This window comes from Zosterops lateralis (genome assembly GCF_965231275.1).
Source record: "Zosterops lateralis genome assembly, chromosome: 1".
In the NCBI taxonomy this organism is placed as follows: Eukaryota; Metazoa; Chordata; class Aves; order Passeriformes; family Zosteropidae; genus Zosterops; species Zosterops lateralis.
Genome location: NC_139762.1, coordinates 100,674,984 through 100,693,088, shown reverse-complemented (window position 1 = coordinate 100,693,088; position 18,105 = coordinate 100,674,984). Strand labels below are relative to the sequence as shown.

The window sequence follows — 18,105 nt, the reverse complement described above, 5'->3', positions numbered from 1 at the left end:
AAGCAATGCAGCTGAACCATCACAAGTATCTGACCTATCACGGTAAATGCATTTCCACCTTCCTCCAATTAAAAGATGCACCTGGAAAGCCAAGGAATTGGCAATTTTTTCCTCTAGCTATAGATTTGGGAACAAACGAAGGCAGAAGTTCCATGGCTGCACCTTCAGAAGATTTTATAATATCTTTGATAGTACCATTCATTCTCTCTCTGCCACATCTAACAGAGAATTTTTCTTTAATTTGTAATTGTCTCCATCTAAATCTATCAGTAAGTTTCACACTACCAAAACTGGGATACAACTGATTTAATACAGAAATTATATTTCTCTAGTGCCATGGTGCCTTTTTTTTTCTTTGAGATTATTCAGTATATATATTTTCTTTACTAGAGAAAATAAATATTTTCTTATGGTTTTCCTTTTTCTCCAACATCTGTGCAGTTGGGACTCACCTTCCATAGTTATAAAAAACCCAGTTTCCCTTTGAATGTGACTCCTTGCAATGAAGTCTCCCTTTGGCAAGTGTATGATTAGGTCATTAGATGTTTGGTTATGCTGTTGAAATTACTACACTCAGCATACTTTCAAGCACCTGTAAGGCTGTTCTAATATGCTGCAGTACCATTGCAGGGATTTATTTTTCTTGATGTGAAATTCTGGTCTATAAACATTTGGACAGGAAATTCTGCCAATTTTAGGATTTTTACTGTTCAAGAAACTAAAAATCTATTTTTCTGATCATTAAAAATTAAGAGACTAGGCTAGGCAGGTAATGAGAAATTCAAAAAAGAAGAATTATTTTTCAATCATTTGGGAGCTGCAGTTTCTTCAAGATGGAAACTTTGGTATCTCAAATGAAGGAAAAACTACAGAAATCTGACTAAACAATCCTGAAGTAGAAATACCATGCCAATTGTCAAAAAGCATAAAAGTTGGTTTATAATTAGAAGTTTAACAAGACATTCAAACACAAAAAAATATCAAGTCATAAAGTTTAAATCACATTTTAGCCACATTCATGACTAAAATTCTTCATCATGGTTTGGGCAATGAACCTGAATGTCTAGTAACCTGAAAAAAAATCTTATACTCAAAATACTATATTCAGTAGCTTTGGCTACTGAAAACAGAATCATAAAATAGTTTGGGCTGGAAGGGACCTTAAAGTATCCACCCACACTGCCATGGGCAGTGATACCTTGAACAATGCCAGGGCTGGGGCATCCACAACCTCCCCGAACAACCTGTTCCACTGTCTCACCACTCAACAGTAAAGAATTTCTTCCTAATATCTAATAAACTTATTTTTCAGAAAAACTAATAAACTTAAATTTCTCCTCTTTCAATTTGTACCCATTATTCCTAGTCCTGTCACTACAATTCCTGATGAAAAATCCCTCTCTAGATTCCCTGTAGACCCCTTTCAGATACTGGAAAGTTGCTGTGAGGTGTCCTCTTTTCTAGGCTGAACAGCCCCAGCTTTCTCAGCCTGTCCTCATAAGGAAGGTGCTCCAGTCCTCTTATCAACTTTTTGCCTGTACTCTGGACTTGCTTCACCAGTTCCAGGCCATCTTATGTTGGAGACCCCAGAGCTGGATGCAGCACTCCAGGTGAGGTCTCACCAGAGCAGAGTAGAGGGGCAGAATCACCTCCTTTGATCTGCTCACCATGCTCCTTTGGATGCAGCCCAGGAATCCATTGGCTTTCTGGGCTGTGAGTGCATTCTATCAGCTCATGGTGAGCTGTTCATCAACCATCACACTCAAGTCCTTCTCCTCAGGGCTACTCCCCATCTCTTCTCTGCCCAACCCATAGGTGTGCCTGGGATTGCCACTTTGCTTTGCTGAACCTCATGAGGTTTGCATGGATCCACCTCCTGAGTGTGGGAAGGTCCCCCTGGATGCCATCCCTTCCCTCCAGTGTGTTACAGCAAACTTGCTGAGGGTGCCCTTGATCCCACTGTCTTCGTCACCAAGAAAAATGTTGAACGGTTTCAGCCCCAGTAGTGGTGTGGAGAGACACTACTTGTCCCTGGTCTCATGAACAATGAGGCACTGACCAACTCTGCATGAGGCCATCCAGCCAGTCCTTTGTCTACCAAGTGTTCTACCCATGAAAACCATCTCTCTCCAATATGGAGGCAAGAATATCATATGTCCAGGTAGACAATGTCAATTGCTCTGCCCCTATTTATCAATGCTTTACCCTTATCATAGAAGGTCACCAAATTTATCAGGCATGATTTGCCCTTAGTAAAGCCATGTTGGCTGTTACCAATCATCTCTTTTGGGACTCTTTGATTATTTTCATATCTAAGTCACAGATCAGCTAGCATATACACTAAAAGGGTATTCAAAACTCTGTAAAGTGACTAAACATCAATGTTCCCTGAAATAACATAACTAACTTATATTTACCTGAAACGCTAATAAAATACCAATAGGAGAGTCATGTATAAAAAAGAGAGAATGAATTTTCAGTTCAGTTCAAATGTTGTAGAGATCTCTGGTTACTATAAACCATCAGAGCTCATTTAAAAGGCAATGCACCATGAAATGAAAGTAACCATAAAATCAGACAGGTTTTGTATACATTGAATTGCATTGATTTTTATGAGGTATCTTCCCAAGTGACTTTTAAAATGAAAAAATCTACATTCACACTGGTGTAAATCAAGGATTTAATGACTTACCTCAGTGTAAATTGGACAGAAACACAGTAACTCTATAGGATTTGGTACGAGTGAACTCATCTTTCTTTTGTTCATATAATTCCCATTCTTGTTCTGGATATCCAGGAGGCAAATGGGGTTATAAAGATCAGTATATGTAATATATACACCTGATAAAGCCTCACTATGAGTTTAGTTTTCAGTAGGCTTAGTTTTATTGGCATCAGTAGGCTTGAGCATTGGATCCTGTGCTTAGGAGATCCAAGGATAGATAAAAAGCCCTGCCAACTGTTTGGAAAGTTAGTCTACTTGGAATCTTTATTCCAAAACTTCTTTATGTATTTCTCAGGGTTTTTTTTCCAATTTCTTTTTTTTTTTTCCACTACGTATTGTAACTGACAAAACTGAGGTATTAGAATATAAAAACTTCACTAGTTATGATTTTTTAAGACAAGCTACCCATACATCTTCACAGCTAGTGAGATATGACTTTGTTGTTGGAAGCCACATACTGGTGGGAAATTATCCCAAGTAACACAAAGGCATTGTGTCTGATACTAAGGAAGAGAAATAACTAGATAATAATGCAGGCAAAAAGCCTTGAAGGTACACCCACTACTCTCTTAGCTGAGAGCATTTCTTACTCTCAGATTTATTAAACAGGGTATCAATAACGAGAAGTATACCAATAGGTCTAGTTTTTGGCAACAAAGCAATTTCAGTGGCCCTAAAATAAGGCATGTGCCACAGGTCCTTGATGGATTCCTAGTACTTTCACCTATTCATAATTTACTGGAGCAGAAGATTAATTGAATGCATTATTAAGCATCTTTTGTCTTTGATAAATTTTTGCCATTTATGAATTGCTTGAAACTTTCTGGCTAAAAGAAGTTCTTCAGTATTTTTAATGCAAAGCCTTAAGAACAGATGGCTTCCTGCTCTGCAGAACACTCCTGAATATTTGGTCTCCAAGACTCAAACTGAGCACACAGTGCCATACCTCTGCTGGCAGGACACTGAGTGCCTTTTCAGGCCTTTAAGGGGATATGCTGCTTGACTCCAAGCCCTGCTGGGGTATGTGGACAGGCCAGGAAGCCTCAGTGCAGTGGGTCCCTCTCCTTTCCTTGGGTGCTGCTTCCATGCTGACACTTCCACTGCTATGTTGTGGCTGCATGGCAGCTGTGTCTGTGCCTCCCTGACCCCAAGCCTGACATGCAGACTGACACCCGGCCTTCACTGCAAACCTGGCTTATCTTCACGGACTCCAGGGGCCCCACCAGGCTGACCCTCTTATCAATTCCAGATCTGATCCTCACCCTCAATTTCTGGTCCATTTTCCTGACTGCCCATGGATGAGAGCCCAGCCTTGCCTCTCAGCCATGCCCTTCGGCAAACAGCTTGCCTGCCTCAGCCAAGGTGCTTGGCTTAAACACTCTTAAACACAGGCTTTCTGTAGACCAGAATTCCAGCTCTGGTGAACTTTTAAGAGCGGTGACTCAAACTTTGTGATGACATTTGAAGAAGGGACATGAACATGACTCATAAAGTGACTTCTTGTTAAGCAGGTAGTCACAAATATCTAAACAAGTATCTTCTTGGGTTTTCTGTTTATATTTAGTAGTGACAACAACTCAGAAGTCTTTCTATTCTCAGAGATGATTAAAAAATACCCCACATTTATTCCAGTCAAGTATTTTGAAAGAAATATAATTTATGGAACAGTTATCAAGATGCTATTTATAAAGGGATGATCATGACGGCAGTTTTTCTAGTTTGGATCCTGCAGCACCCAACTCAGCCCATGAATTAACAGCCTTAGCATGCAGTGGGTTCCGTGTTCCCTCTCCAATTCTGAATTTTCAGTCTGTACAAACTCATAATGCATACCACCTATTTAACTGAACGGGCCCTCAAATTCCCATTCTGACATGCTTGGAGAAAGACAGGGATGTGCGTCTCTGTGTTTGTGTATCTGTGTGTACATAGGCGCATGCAGGCATGCATCTTTCCATGCACAAACAAAGGGTAGACAAACGAGCCTCCTCAACCAAATCTATTGTCTGCAGCCAATTACAAATAGCACCAATTATTCCTGCATTGAGGCGTGGGCAAAGTTAGGAGAATTGTCAGCTGGGAGAAGAAACTCAAAATGTATAAATATGCAGAAGAGGTGTATTAACTGCTTCATCAGCTTAAGGAAACTGCAATACCTGAACAACATTATCCCCCTGCTTACTTCACAGTACTGCGCAGCAAGAACATACTTTGCTTTAAGGCAACTAAGAAGTAACAAAAAAAAAAAAAGTATATCGGTTTTAAAGGAAAGGAAGAATTGAAGTACCCACCTATTAATTATTAGATATACACGGCCATTGACTTTGGCATGGCTATGAGGTGGGAGATGAAAGCACAAGATGAAAATGGGAAATGAATTAGAGAGAGAAAAGAAAACCATTAAATAGGAATGAACGCACTTTCCTGTCCACCAATGTGTTACGACACATTGTCATAAAAATGCACACTCTGAAATTTTAACATATACCATGCAGTGAAAATTCTAGGAAGCTTATAAATGCAACTCTTAAGCATTTAGATCCTATTCAAATTTAGTCAAAACTACAGAAAATTTTCATAGTCCTCAAAATGTGAGAGCACCCTTTACTGCTTTACTTTAAGTAAACCTTAGAATAACATCATTTTTAAAAATATTTTTTTCTTTTTTGAAAAGAAATATGAAAAGGTAATTATGGCAGAGTATCATATCAGAGAAATGATCTACCTCACAGCCTTTATCCCTGCCATTCCATAATTCATGGTACAGCAAGGAAATGGGTTTGTAAAGTCCTAATCAGAGAATTTTTCTTTCTCTTGCAGATGTAAAACTGAGACACTTGATTCTGACACCTTTATAAATAGTGAGAAGTGCCTCAGTCTGCCAGTTCCAATGTGTCAGCTTCTGTGACCTCTCTTTGCAGCTGGAAGACCCTTACTCTTCAACTCACTCTGCAAATTTTGCTCATGAGAAGCTGCATTTTAATAAATAATCATTTATTAAAATCAGCAATTTTAACAGGACTCTTCAGTTACATACAACTGTAGTACTGTAATCACACCTGGCAGTGCAAAGGCAGATGGAGGAACTAGATGTGCTTTTTTATTGCTTTAATGACCAGCTCTCATCTGCTGTGATTATTTTAAGAAGCTTACTATTAAAAGGACTGAGTTCTGTCTTGTTACTTGAAAGTTGTAATGAAAATGAAGTTTCTTTCTTTAAACTTTTTTGTTGCCAAAAGTGCAGCATAAAAGCAGTTTAGAAAGGTAAAACATGTGTTAAGTGAATGCTAATGTGATCAAAGCAAAAAGAAAAATTAAGTTTTAGTACCTTTGAGAGAAAACATATATGTGAATCTTGAATCTGTTTCAATTGCCCCTGCAACTTATTGCTAGCATTGCTGTTAAGCTGAACTTGGTTGCTGTGTTAGTTCTTATCCAGCTTTATGCATCACCAATACAAATGTCAGCTGAGCTCTTACCATGAAGCTTTGAACTGTAAAGTCAGCTGATGTTCAACAGTGATTTATTGCATCATGGGAAGAAAAGAGCTGGATTTTCATATGCCAGGCAGTGTTAGTAAGAGTACAAACCAAGAAAACTATTCTGATTTGGGTATTGGTCATAATAGTTAAATCTTCTCAAGAAGAACAAAGGAGATATGTGATATTTGTGATTTTGAAAATACTGCAAAATGGCAAATGTAGCACATATACTACATTTAATAGTTAAAAATATTTAGCTACTTATGTGACTGCTTAATACAATCTAGTACACATTCAGACTCAAAAAAAAAATAGCATTCTAATTCCAAGATAAAAAACCTGATGATATCACATGATCCTCTATCTGTGACTTCAATAAAAAGCCTGGTACAACAATGAATGTCCACTTTCAGTATGGTATCTCAAGGCTACTTATTCCTGGCAAAAATGTTTGCTCACAATGCAAGAAAACATTTTGTGTCTTCACCATCAGCAATTTCATCCTTTGTGAATAAAGTGACTTTAGTCACAGTGATCCTCTTCATGCCAGCATTTGGAAAGCTGTGTAATATTCCTGCATCTTTCTTGCGTAATGGAAAGATTTTCAAGAAGCAGTTTCACAGGTAAAGTGAACCCATCAAAACCCTACGAGTATCTCAGGGTTTTTTTCGTTTTATTCTGTGTCTATTGGATCACATTAGAAGGGAGGTGGAAACTTCCTATGTGACTCAGCACAAGTGCAAACTTTGGGGTGCAAGAGAGTTTGTGGAGTTACTGCAAACTGTAAAACATTCCTCCAAATGCCTCAGCCCAGAACAACCCCATTTCAGCTCAAACACCTGGCTGGGCTCTGTTTTCAAGACTTGGCCAATTCAGAGTTGTTAACACGTACCTACTGCTGCACAAAAGTGCTATGGGTAAGGGAAGTTTGCTCACATGCCATTACAAAAGCGTCCTTGAATCTACCATTACATTTAGCAATTCAACAAGAGCAATGGGTGAGTTATTACACAGAGAGAAATTTAAAAGGAAAGTTTAATCCCTCCCACATCTTTATTGGGAAATTTTATCAAGTTTGATCTGTTCTGGTCTTAGCAATTATTTAAATATAGAAACTGGAAGCATTCCATAAAACTGGAGCTTATTCTGATGCCATAAGCTTGTACCATACATTGTGAAGTAGCTTCATATCAAATTGAATGTATGAAAAATATGTGAAATACTTTGTAAATCTTGCATAACCTGGAACATAATTCTCTGTTGAGTAACTGGCATTATTCCATAAGACCCTGTGGTCTATGTGGTGTTATGCAGCTAGAAGTGCATTAATAGAAGTGCAGCTGGGATACAGTTATCACTAGACAAGTGAATATTCTAAAAGTGGGGTCTAAATTAATTGCTTTCTTCAAAGAATGAATGCTATTGTCATTGCACAATGTAACACTATGTACTACAAAATCATTTCTCTCTCATATTCCTGGCTCAGGATCCTAGGCTAGATTGGTTTTTATGCAGGAAAATATATAAGAATTGAACATTGGAAAAGTGATGCCCCCAGATTAATGAAAAAACGCTAATGAACATCTGGATGAAATCACCAAATGTCCAGCAGAGCCAAGGGTCAGTACTATGAAAAGTAACCACAAATTCTGAATTTTTCCACTTCTGAAGTACAACTGCACAAAGAGGCCTAACTGTTCAATGCAAGTGTGGTGTTTTCCACAGATCTCCCAATCTTCATGTGGGCCTCAAAATGGACGTTTAAAAAAAAAAAAAGCAACCCAAAATAAAATCTGTATTTCTTATTACTGACAGGAACACCCATAAACTCACATTAAAGGTCAAAGCCATTGAAATAAATATGTAAATGCCATTAGTACTTTTGAAAATGTACCCTAAAATGAAAAAGCTTGGTGTATAGGGGAAAATGGGGAGAGAAAGATACTTTGGTTGTAGTGGGGTGCTGGATACTGTGCATTTTCTTTTTAAGCCACGTAGTCATAGCAAAGGCAAATAAAATCTACTGAAAACTGAGAACTACAACATAGTCAGAAATAGCATTTCCATACAGATAAACAACAGTTCCATTTACTTTGCTTCTTTACCTGTAAATAGTGTTGTCCTGTTTGCTGGTTACAGCTTTTAAATCAGTGATCTGGAGAAATCGATCATGGAAATAGTGAAGGTGTAAGATACACACCAGCAGGAAGGAGGTGGGGATAAAGATGCGTGTGAATAAATCAGCCACAGAAAACTGTTTTAGGCCAAGGTCCTCTAGTCTGGAAAAAAGAAAAAGTATTCCACTAAGGCATCTTTTCACACAAAATATTCTTACCATGAGACATTACTACAAATTATTTGCAGTAGGAAATAAGGGGATGGTACTTTTTATGTGGTTTTGGTTTCTAAAATTCTCCCAGACTAGAAAGTTTTACAATGCAAGTGTCTTGTGTTCAGACTCTGTAATGTAGAGATGTACTGTAAATGTACAGTCAAATGAACAAACCCTGCCACAGATCTCTTGAATCAGATGAGTTTTCTCTGACTGAAAGTCCTGCACTGGAGATCCACTCATATCACTTATACTTTCTAATGTAAGCTCCTCTTGAGAAATGCCCAACTCATCATAAGGATGAAGAAACCCAGTCCTTATTATCAGCAGAACAGGTTCACCAGTTGCAAACTCCCTGCAGATCTACCCTTAATCTTTCCCCGGATCAGGTTCCTATGGTCAATGTGGTGAAGAGAAGCACAGGCATTGTATTGAGAACAGAAGCAATCCAAAGGCCTAAGCAGCCAACTGGAGCAAATACGACTGAGCTCCTCTTCTTGGTCTTGCTTACTTCTATGGTTACACCAATAAGCCTATGGCTTCCTAACAGAGTGCCTAAAATCAGCTGTGCCTGAGAATGGCTGCATGATGATCTCCTCCCATAAGAAGGAAAACTACTCTCAGATCCTTCCATCTCACTGAACTCAAAGATCCAAAGATAAAAATAAAAAATTAATCAAAACCACTTACTTCCCTTCATCCAGGCCTGTCATGTTCTTCCACAACCCCGGGAATGACTCAAACTGGTACGTGTAGATGAAGATAAGTACCAACATTGTGTAAACAACCACTGACATCCAGAAGTACTTTAAAATTTTTCTCCACCATTCATAGTGTACCTGAAAATCACACACTAAAGATGCTGACACAAGCTGAAGGCAAAGACCCTGACAGAGATATTGACAACATTGTGCTATTAAACAAGGATGAAGAACATTATTTTTCCTAGTTGGTCTGAAGGAAGCAATGATTACCCAGTGGCAGGCACAGATTTTTGAGATAGTTTATACTCCTGATGCAAATGCATTCAAGTAAAGACTTTTGTGTAAAAATGTCCGATGAGACATGCACCACAGACACTAAGTCAGGGACAGCTTCAGCCACCTAATTTCATCACCATTAGATGATGAAAGTGCAGAAGAGGGACTCCCATGATCACTGGGGTGTGGAAGCCATGTGGACCAGCTGTCACAAAAACTGGTGGCTATGTAGAATGTGCATAGACTCAGAATTTTTCAGAAAGATTCCAAAGCTTATGGTGAAGTGGCATGGCAGAGCAGAGGTGTGTATGGTATCTAATTTAGGTGCACTTTGCCTGTCATTATAACCAAAAAACAGAGGAAAAAATAGTCTTAATGCCTTCAAATGGTCTTATTCTATTGTGCCTAACTAAAGAACAAATTCATTGTTCATGAATTCTATTTGGAGCCACTTTATTACTAAGATAAAAGTAATAGCAGTTCTATTCAAGGATAAAATTCAGTTAACACAGTTCTCCCTTACCTGGTAGAGGGCCACACAGAAGAGGAACAGTACCATGTAGATGATTTTGTACATGACAATTGTACCCTCAAAGCTGACAAAGAAGAACATGCCCCCACAGACGTAAATCCAGTACTTGATTAACATAGCCATCACCAGGTTCCCCAAGACTTTCATAATATCCTGTTCATCCTCCTCTCCCTCCTCCTCCTCTTCCTTCTCCTCTTCCTGTTCTTCTGACACTTCTCCCTCTTGAGACTCCTCTTCTGCAAATACAGAGTCACATTTGGCCTGTCTCTTCTGGGGAATTTTAGTAAGAATTTGAATGTGTGGAAAGTAAAATCTCTGCACACAACACAGAAACTTAAAATTCAATATTCAAAGAGACTGTAATTCCTAATCATGCATGCCTCCAGGGCAAGGAAAAGGGCTTTGACTTTATATGAGCTTAAATCTGCTGCTGGAGCCATAGGGCACATGGTTATACATCCTTACCAGACACCCGTCTTTGCTTCGTCTGAAAGTGCCAGCAGTTGTAGTGGAAAATTAGAGCCTAAGGGTTGCATCATGGATAATAGCCAAAACACTTTCCATGGCAATGCTTATACTCTCAAGTAAGCAACCTTTTAAACTGGAAAACAAAGAAACCACCAGCACCACCAGAAACCTCTCATCTTGAGTTTAAACTCTCATCTCGAGTTCAAACCTCTCAGCTTGAGTTTCGTCCTTTAGATAGTATTGTCTGCCTCCAAAAACCACAAGCAAGGGAAAATGTTAACATAAACCCAAACAAGCTTAAAAAAATATAAGTGCTGCACTAATATTTCCGTTTTTCAAAAAATTACCACTTATCCAGGTTTTTGTGCTGCACCTGGGCCAGAAGAGACAAGCTGCTTTAGCCCTATGTAGAGGTCAAGATTCTCCAGTTATTAACCTTATGAGGTATGTGGAGGGCAGGGTAAATGTCCCCCCAGCAGCAAGTACATGTGCAAGTATCTAGATAACACGGCTTGCCAAAACCATAGTACAGGTTTTTTTCTTTCCATTGAGAGCAACATTGAAACTTCACCATCAAAAGATTTGTCCACTCCTTTTGTCCCACTCACCATCCCACCCCTCTTCAGGCTCTTGTCTTGAAAATCCTTGTAGTACAGCTCTGACACTGATCAGATGTTTTACTGAGACAAGGATTGTAATGAACCAGAGACAGAAACACACCACTGCTTCCAGGGCTCACTTTCTACCACTTCAGTGCACTGAACTTTTTCAGTTTAACATCCAGAGAGAGAGGACAAGGAATGTTTGGAGAAATATGTGCCCAGTAGCAAAAGAAAGAACAGGTCACTGAGTTATTAGATAAGCTGAATATATGAAAGTAAACTTTGCTCTCAGGTGTGCTTGAGCCTCTGAACTGAAAAAATATGTTTATTTTCTCCACTGAAATTTAGTTTAACTTCTGTGTCTGTGTAAGAGTTTATGTACTGATACAACTTTCAAGGAATTTAGCAACTTTTCCTAAGTAAACTTATCTCCTGTGGTTAAACTTTAGGGCAAATAATCTCCTGGTTTGAGTTGGGAACACAGCAGTAAACTGATCATTTGAAAGTTCCATGATCTTTCTAAAATGAGTAATTTTATTACCTTCCAGTAAAGAGCATTTTATTTGAATTTCAAAAGTTCAAGTGTTTATGTGAGAGATAGCTGCACATAGATTTTGTAATATCTTTCTTAGCTAATAACAGATACCTTGCTACTTGCTTTCAGCATTAGAGAAATGCAGTAACTGGAAAGTCTATCATGACTGAGGGACTAAATTCGATCTGGCTTTACCTTTTTCTTCATTTTCTTCACTTCCAACTTTGACCTCAGATAAAGTAGCTTCTTTTAGCCGAAGTGCTTTCTGTTCAGTGAGGTGTTGCCTAAGCAGTAGCCAGAAAGTAATTGTGAAAAGAATCTGCAAACAAAAATCAAAACAAAACCAACAGACTAATTGTATATCCTATGTCCTACTGGTACAAGCATAGGTTTTCACAAATTTTGCATGCCTTTGTTTTCTCTGTCTCTCAGAAAATGGCAGTGATGGCACCAGTGCATCTTAGGGCAAATTATGTTATTTAGGAAACTCCTGCATTACAAATGCAGAACAGATACAGAACTTTGCTTCATTGGCACTTTTCCATTTCTTAAAGGTATTCACTTATATGTGTCTATTCCTACCCCATTTTATTCAGTTTTTAACTATTGTCTTATAAGTTTAGGGATCTTCTTATTATGCATTGATTGGTATAATTCCCATTTGTTGGTTTTTTGTTCATTTTTTAACCTTTTTTTCAGGGAAGAAGCACATGCAGGAGTGTATTGTCATTATCATGGTTTTGTATATGATAAATATTTTGATTTAGGAGGCTTGTTACTCCAGGTGCTTAAACACAGTTAATTTAAAAATCAATTTTTCTGTATGTCTGGCAGTTACAGAAGACCCAGTCAATGAAATATGCCTTGCATTTGCAACAGTTACAAAGAGTTGAGAGAACTCTTAATTCTTTCAAGAGCTTCAAGAGATGGTAATTCAGTGACAGCAGGATACCTTAGAAATAAAGAGATCTCTTTAATGAAGAGTGCCTTTCTGTGTTTTGCAAAAAGCTAATTTCAGCAGCTTACAATACCAAGAGACGAACAAAATGTAGAAAACATGATGCCTGTTGTCACACACTTGATTTTATACTTACTTTCTACAAAGTTTTTGCTAATTTCCCTTTGCAGAAGGAGACCTATTTCACTACACAGATAGAAGAAAAAAATTCAAAGAGGAAGCAATTAAGAGCCAAATACTTAGTACACAATAGAATGACAAGGCCAGTGGTACAATGTATTTTATTTCTAACACACAAGACCTTAATGGGGAAAAGGATTGCTACCAGGAGATGGCTTTTTTTATTGACACTCCTGCTAACACTGAGCCATGGCAGCAGATTGTCAGCCTTGTCACTGCTTCCCCAGATACCTCCCGGAGCTCTGGCTTTTGCAACACAAACCTTTGATATTGTAAAACACAGAGTTTGTTCTGCAGTGATTATCTCTGTCTTCCCACCACATTTACTCCCTTGTTCTCCTTAGCATTTCCAGAGCCAGAGCTGGCTCTAAGAAAAGTCTTGAACGGTTGCAGTCTAAAGAAATGCTTTTAGTCACCTTTTACAGTATAGATTTTGTCTCATTTTCAGACCAGGAAACACATAGAGCATGCAGACACTTACGCAGAAAGAATTACAGTACACTTCTATTCTTCTTTCTGCAGAATACAGTATCCAGTCTTCATTTAAATTCACCCATTATTCAAAGGACTTTAAATTAGGAATAAAGAGGAGTACAGAGTTACTACTGCCCTAAAGAGAGACTGATGGACAAGGCTAACAGGCAAAGGGTGCCTGGGGTGATGTGAACAAAAGGAAATACATATCAGCAAAACAGGGCTTATGCGGGGTCACTACAAGCATTTGTATATAAGCAAGGCAATTATTTCAACACAGCCTTACAAGGAAACTTGCCAGATTCTTTCTGGGAAAACAGCATGTCAGGTGCCCCTCTGAAGTGCCTGTATACTAGAGCCCTGCAGCATGGGGAACAAACCCAAGCAATTAGAGATCTCTGTGCAGGGCTGTGGTCTTGTTGGGATGAGAGAGAAAGGGTGTGATGCCTTGAATATTTGCAATATAGAGCTCTTTAGGAAGCCCGGGGCAGAAAGGTGCAGAGGTGAAGTTGGGATTTGCATGAAAACACAGTTGGAATCCTCTGCCTGGGGATGGAGGATGGACTAGGTAGTCTGGGAGGAATGAAGAGACTGGCCATGCATGCACAGACATGGTTAGAAAAGTCAAGGCCTGAAACTGAGTCTAGCAAGGTACAAGAGCAACAGGATTTGCTTCCCTACATACCTCAGCAGAAAAAGGAAGGCTGGGGAAAATCTAGGCCCACTGCTGACTGGGGCGAGGGCCCTGCTGACACAGGGCATGGAAGAGGCTGAGGTACCACATGCCCTCTTTGCCTCAGTCTTTGCTAGCAAGACTGGCATTAAGGAAACACAGTTCCTGGAGACCATGGAAAAGTCTGAAGAAAGCAAGAGGCTTCCTTTGGTGGAACAGGCTTGGATCAGGGAATATTTAAAGAAAGTGGGCATACATAAGTGCATGTGTTCTGATGGGATGTATCCAGGAGCTGGCTGGTGTCACTAGTAGAGGTTACTCTCAATGACATTTGATCAAATGTGGTGACGGGAAAACTGTTGAAGGAAAGCAGGGATTTTCAAATGCCATCTAGGCATGGTCCTGGGCAACCAAGTCCAGATTGCTCTGCTTGAGAGTTGGACCAATGACCTCCAGAAGTCTCTTTTGGCTTCAACTATTGTGTGATTCTGTGAAAGCTATGGAGTGCATTTTATTCAGCTTTAAAAAACCCACTAAACACCTAATGGCTTTATGGATGTGGCCAAATCACAACAGCTTTCTTTCTTGACAGCATCTGGTTTTAGACAAGATATTTAATGATACAGCCAATAAGAAATTGGAATTGTCAAAGGGAATGAAGTATTAAGACATCTAAAACTCCTTAGAGATTTATGAAGTCATTGAAAATGTAGAATTTCTCTTGCAGAACCCCTTGAGCTTTATCCCTCCTACCAAACTAGCCCTACCTTTACAAGAGAAATAATACAGCATTCACTAACTTTCAAATGCATTAAAGATCAGAAATGGTTGTCCAAACGGCACTGCCAACAAAGAAGATGATGTAAATAATCAACTTAAATTGTAATTAGAAGTCACAAGGGAATTGATCCACTTAGCAAAAGGGGAGCAGTACCAACTAGAAGCACTCCCTGAAACACTGCTCTTGGGTACTCTAGGAAAAATACCCTATTTTTGCTCAGTCCTTCCTCCAGGAGCAAACTTGCAGAACAAAATGCATTTTAAGACATTAAAGAAAAAAATCTATCATGCACCGGGATCAGCACATTTTCTTGGTTCTAACCTGAAACGGATTTCAACTTGTGCTGATTCAGGTGTAAGGATAAAGAATTAAAACTCAGCCAAAACTATGTGCTGCTGCTTGGCCAAACCATCAGGGAGTGAGTAGTGTTGGTAATTGCAATGACAACACAGTTCCAGTTGCCATCATAGTCACAGACAGGTCTGATACCCCACGGGTATTAATCTAGTGAATCAAACAACGTCTGGTTTTGAATCCAGTTTATAAAACCAAAAAAGTGAGCAATTTCAATCCACCAAGTATGTTCAACAGAATTAACCTAAAAGGTGTCTGAAACATTTTGCTCTAGTGTTAGCTTAATATGCAAGAAGCAGTTTTCTGAACACTTTTTCTAATGACTCGCCTTTTAGAATTGCTACTGAAAGTGGTTACACTGAATACTGTGGATGCACTCTTAAAGAAATATCAAGAGATCCATATTTTTATCACAATATATTTTGTGGTTTCATAAATAAATCTCAGCTGTTTGTTACACTTACCTTTGATGCCAGCTCCCCAGGATCCTTTCTTTTTAAAAAACCAGATACTTGAGGAAGTTCATCATTCCTGAGCTCAATACTCCATATATACTGTAATATTAGCAGTAAATTTCCATAAAAAACCATGAATGGTGAACTGATCATGGCATATTTCCTTCGGTCCCGAATCATCCATAATGTGCAAGACCAGATCAGTAACACAAAAGTCAACCAGCTGTGATATGTGATGCTCCAGGCCTTATGGAAGGAGGAAAGAGAGGAAAAAATGTCCATAGATGGATTCAGGAACAATACAGATGAAGATTTTGAGTTACACTTCATTTACACTTCTCTACTCAGAGCATATTTTCATTTTCATCAGACTCTCATATTAATCACCTACTGGACCAGCTAAAATAAACCCCTTGGAGAACATGCAGAAAGTAGATTCTGAGGGCAAACTCTACTTGATGCATTAGCTGTACTTTGTAAGCAGAATCATCGCTTCTCATTACATCAAACTAAAAGAGATGAAAAATAAAGATTAAAGTTTGGGCACAGAAATTCTTCTTGCAAAACAACAGCAAAGAATTCAGAGTAGGAACAGTAAAACCTAATCAATGGGTATGGCATTCAAGGCCTTTAACAGCACAACAAAATAGCATTAACTCCATAATGCTCTAGCTTTTGTGGAAAATATTTAAAATTGAAAGCTATGGTGTGCACCCACCTAACCTGAAGAACATTTAGTCTACAGTAACTATGGTAGATTATCTGAATACTCACAACTACAGAAGATATTCTACAGCTTTCAGAATTCAGTTATGGAAAACTTCTTTATTAAACACTCAGTAAAAGGATTTGGGCGGGGTAAATGTTTTTTATCTACATTGTGTTATTGCTTTAGGACTAAATTTAGCTGTATATATGCTGCTATAACTGTAGAATAACTATCAAGAAAGCAATAAGAAAAAAAAGAAAATTACTAAACATTATAAATATTTCCATCAGGTTAGCTTAGCCCTCCTGGAAATTATGTCTTTTAAGAGTATGCAAAAAACACTGATATGCTGCTTCTCCATCCTCATATGAGAAAATCTTACACTGAGCTGTCTTTGGCTGTAGTATAAATGGAATTTGCAACAGAGCATACCACAAATAAATTCATAAATTAATTTGGATCACATAAAATCAGAATGTGTCATGAAGAGAAAAGCTAGCATTAAAGTACAAGTACTTCAAATATGTAGTCTCCCTTTATACTGAGACATATAAACCTGGGAATTAATGAAAAGGGAAATGCAGATGTGGTCTAGTAGAAGGTCTCTCTGCCCAAATCAGGGGGGCTGGAACTAGATAACTTTTAAGGTCCCTTTCAACCCAAACCATTCTATGATCTAAGAAGTACATGAGTTAAAAAAATAGGAGAAAACTTACTGTGTCAACATGAAAATAACAAACTACTTGCTAATGTCTCAGAATGCATCAATTCAGATCCATATTTTGCACAAGGAGCCTGTTTTATTTACGGGGGAAGCTTTTTCTGTTAAAATACAGCAAATAAAGTTTGAAACTTTATGCAAACGAGAGGCAGCCAAGGTAATTTGTTTTACCATTTTTAATGCAAAATTGTGCCAAGAAGCTTTATGGTTAATTTCATCATAGTTGAACCTTTTCCAAAACAGTAAAAGCAAAGCTTGCATTGGGAATATAGAAAGACATCTAATCATTATGTGGAAACCTTGGTATAATGCAGCTCAAAGTAACTGCAACAAGGAGGCTTAAAAACAAGCAATGTCATGAAAAAGAGAAAGAAGGGTGATAAGTAAAACAACACGAAAATCTGCCTTGGCACAAAGTTGTATTTTCCTTGAGATCTTTCTGGGTCAATATAGGAAACCAGGCTCTACAATTCCTTTCTTCTCAGAGAATCATTGGATGCATGCATCACCTGAATTAGGAGCTGTATTTTTACAGTTTTCTATATTAGTATGACGTACTTTCATTTTATAGGTAAATTTCTGAGTGGTGCAAACACGCGACAAACCTGCTAGTACAGAAGCTTGGGAATCAACAGAAAACTGTGCCACAGTGGTATTCAGATATTCAACAGACAACAAATACTGGGGCTCCCAGTCCTGGAAATGTGTTGCCCTATTTAAAGGTCTGTAACAGGCCTGAAAATTATGCATTAATAACCTAAAATGGCCTCAAAATTATGCAGACACCATCTTGATATTTTTTAAGCCTGATGCAAAGACTTGCTGAAAACCAACACATGAGACTACTTTCAGAAAAGCATGGAGTAGACACTTTTGTAAAATCAATAGCATTATTGTTTTTGTTGCCAGTACTTACCATCATAGCTATCAGAGCACAAATGTAGCTTTGCTTCATGATAAATTGAAACACAGAGACCAGGGCATGTAATTTAACATTTTCTTTTTCCTCCTGACTAACTTCCTCTTCTTCTTCCTCCTCCTCTTCCTTTTCTAAGTAGAAAAAGAAATTCTTATTTGCAATCCATGCTGGTGTGAAGATGCATCCTCTCCTGAAATTATTTCGCTTGCAATCCCTCAAATGGGT

General features: G+C 38.5%; 1 protein-coding gene across 1 annotated transcript in view; it reads right to left on the bottom strand.

Moving 5' to 3' along the window:
• Nucleotides 1–18,105, bottom strand: part of LOC310907371 (piezo-type mechanosensitive ion channel component 2-like) — an 88,626-nt gene that overhangs the window by 70,228 nt on the left and 293 nt on the right. Inside the window, exons 2-8 of the mRNA XM_083857556.1 lie at nt 17,878–18,011; nt 15,541–15,777; nt 11,852–11,975; nt 10,043–10,287; nt 9,230–9,378; nt 8,313–8,486; nt 5,017–5,058 (exon numbers count right to left, since the gene is read on the bottom strand). Of these exons, the coding sequence (XP_083713682.1) occupies nt 5,017–5,058; nt 8,313–8,486; nt 9,230–9,378; nt 10,043–10,287; nt 11,852–11,975; nt 15,541–15,777; nt 17,878–18,011 (1,105 nt within the window). The remainder of the gene's footprint in view (nt 1–5,016; nt 5,059–8,312; nt 8,487–9,229; nt 9,379–10,042; nt 10,288–11,851; nt 11,976–15,540; nt 15,778–17,877; nt 18,012–18,105) is intronic.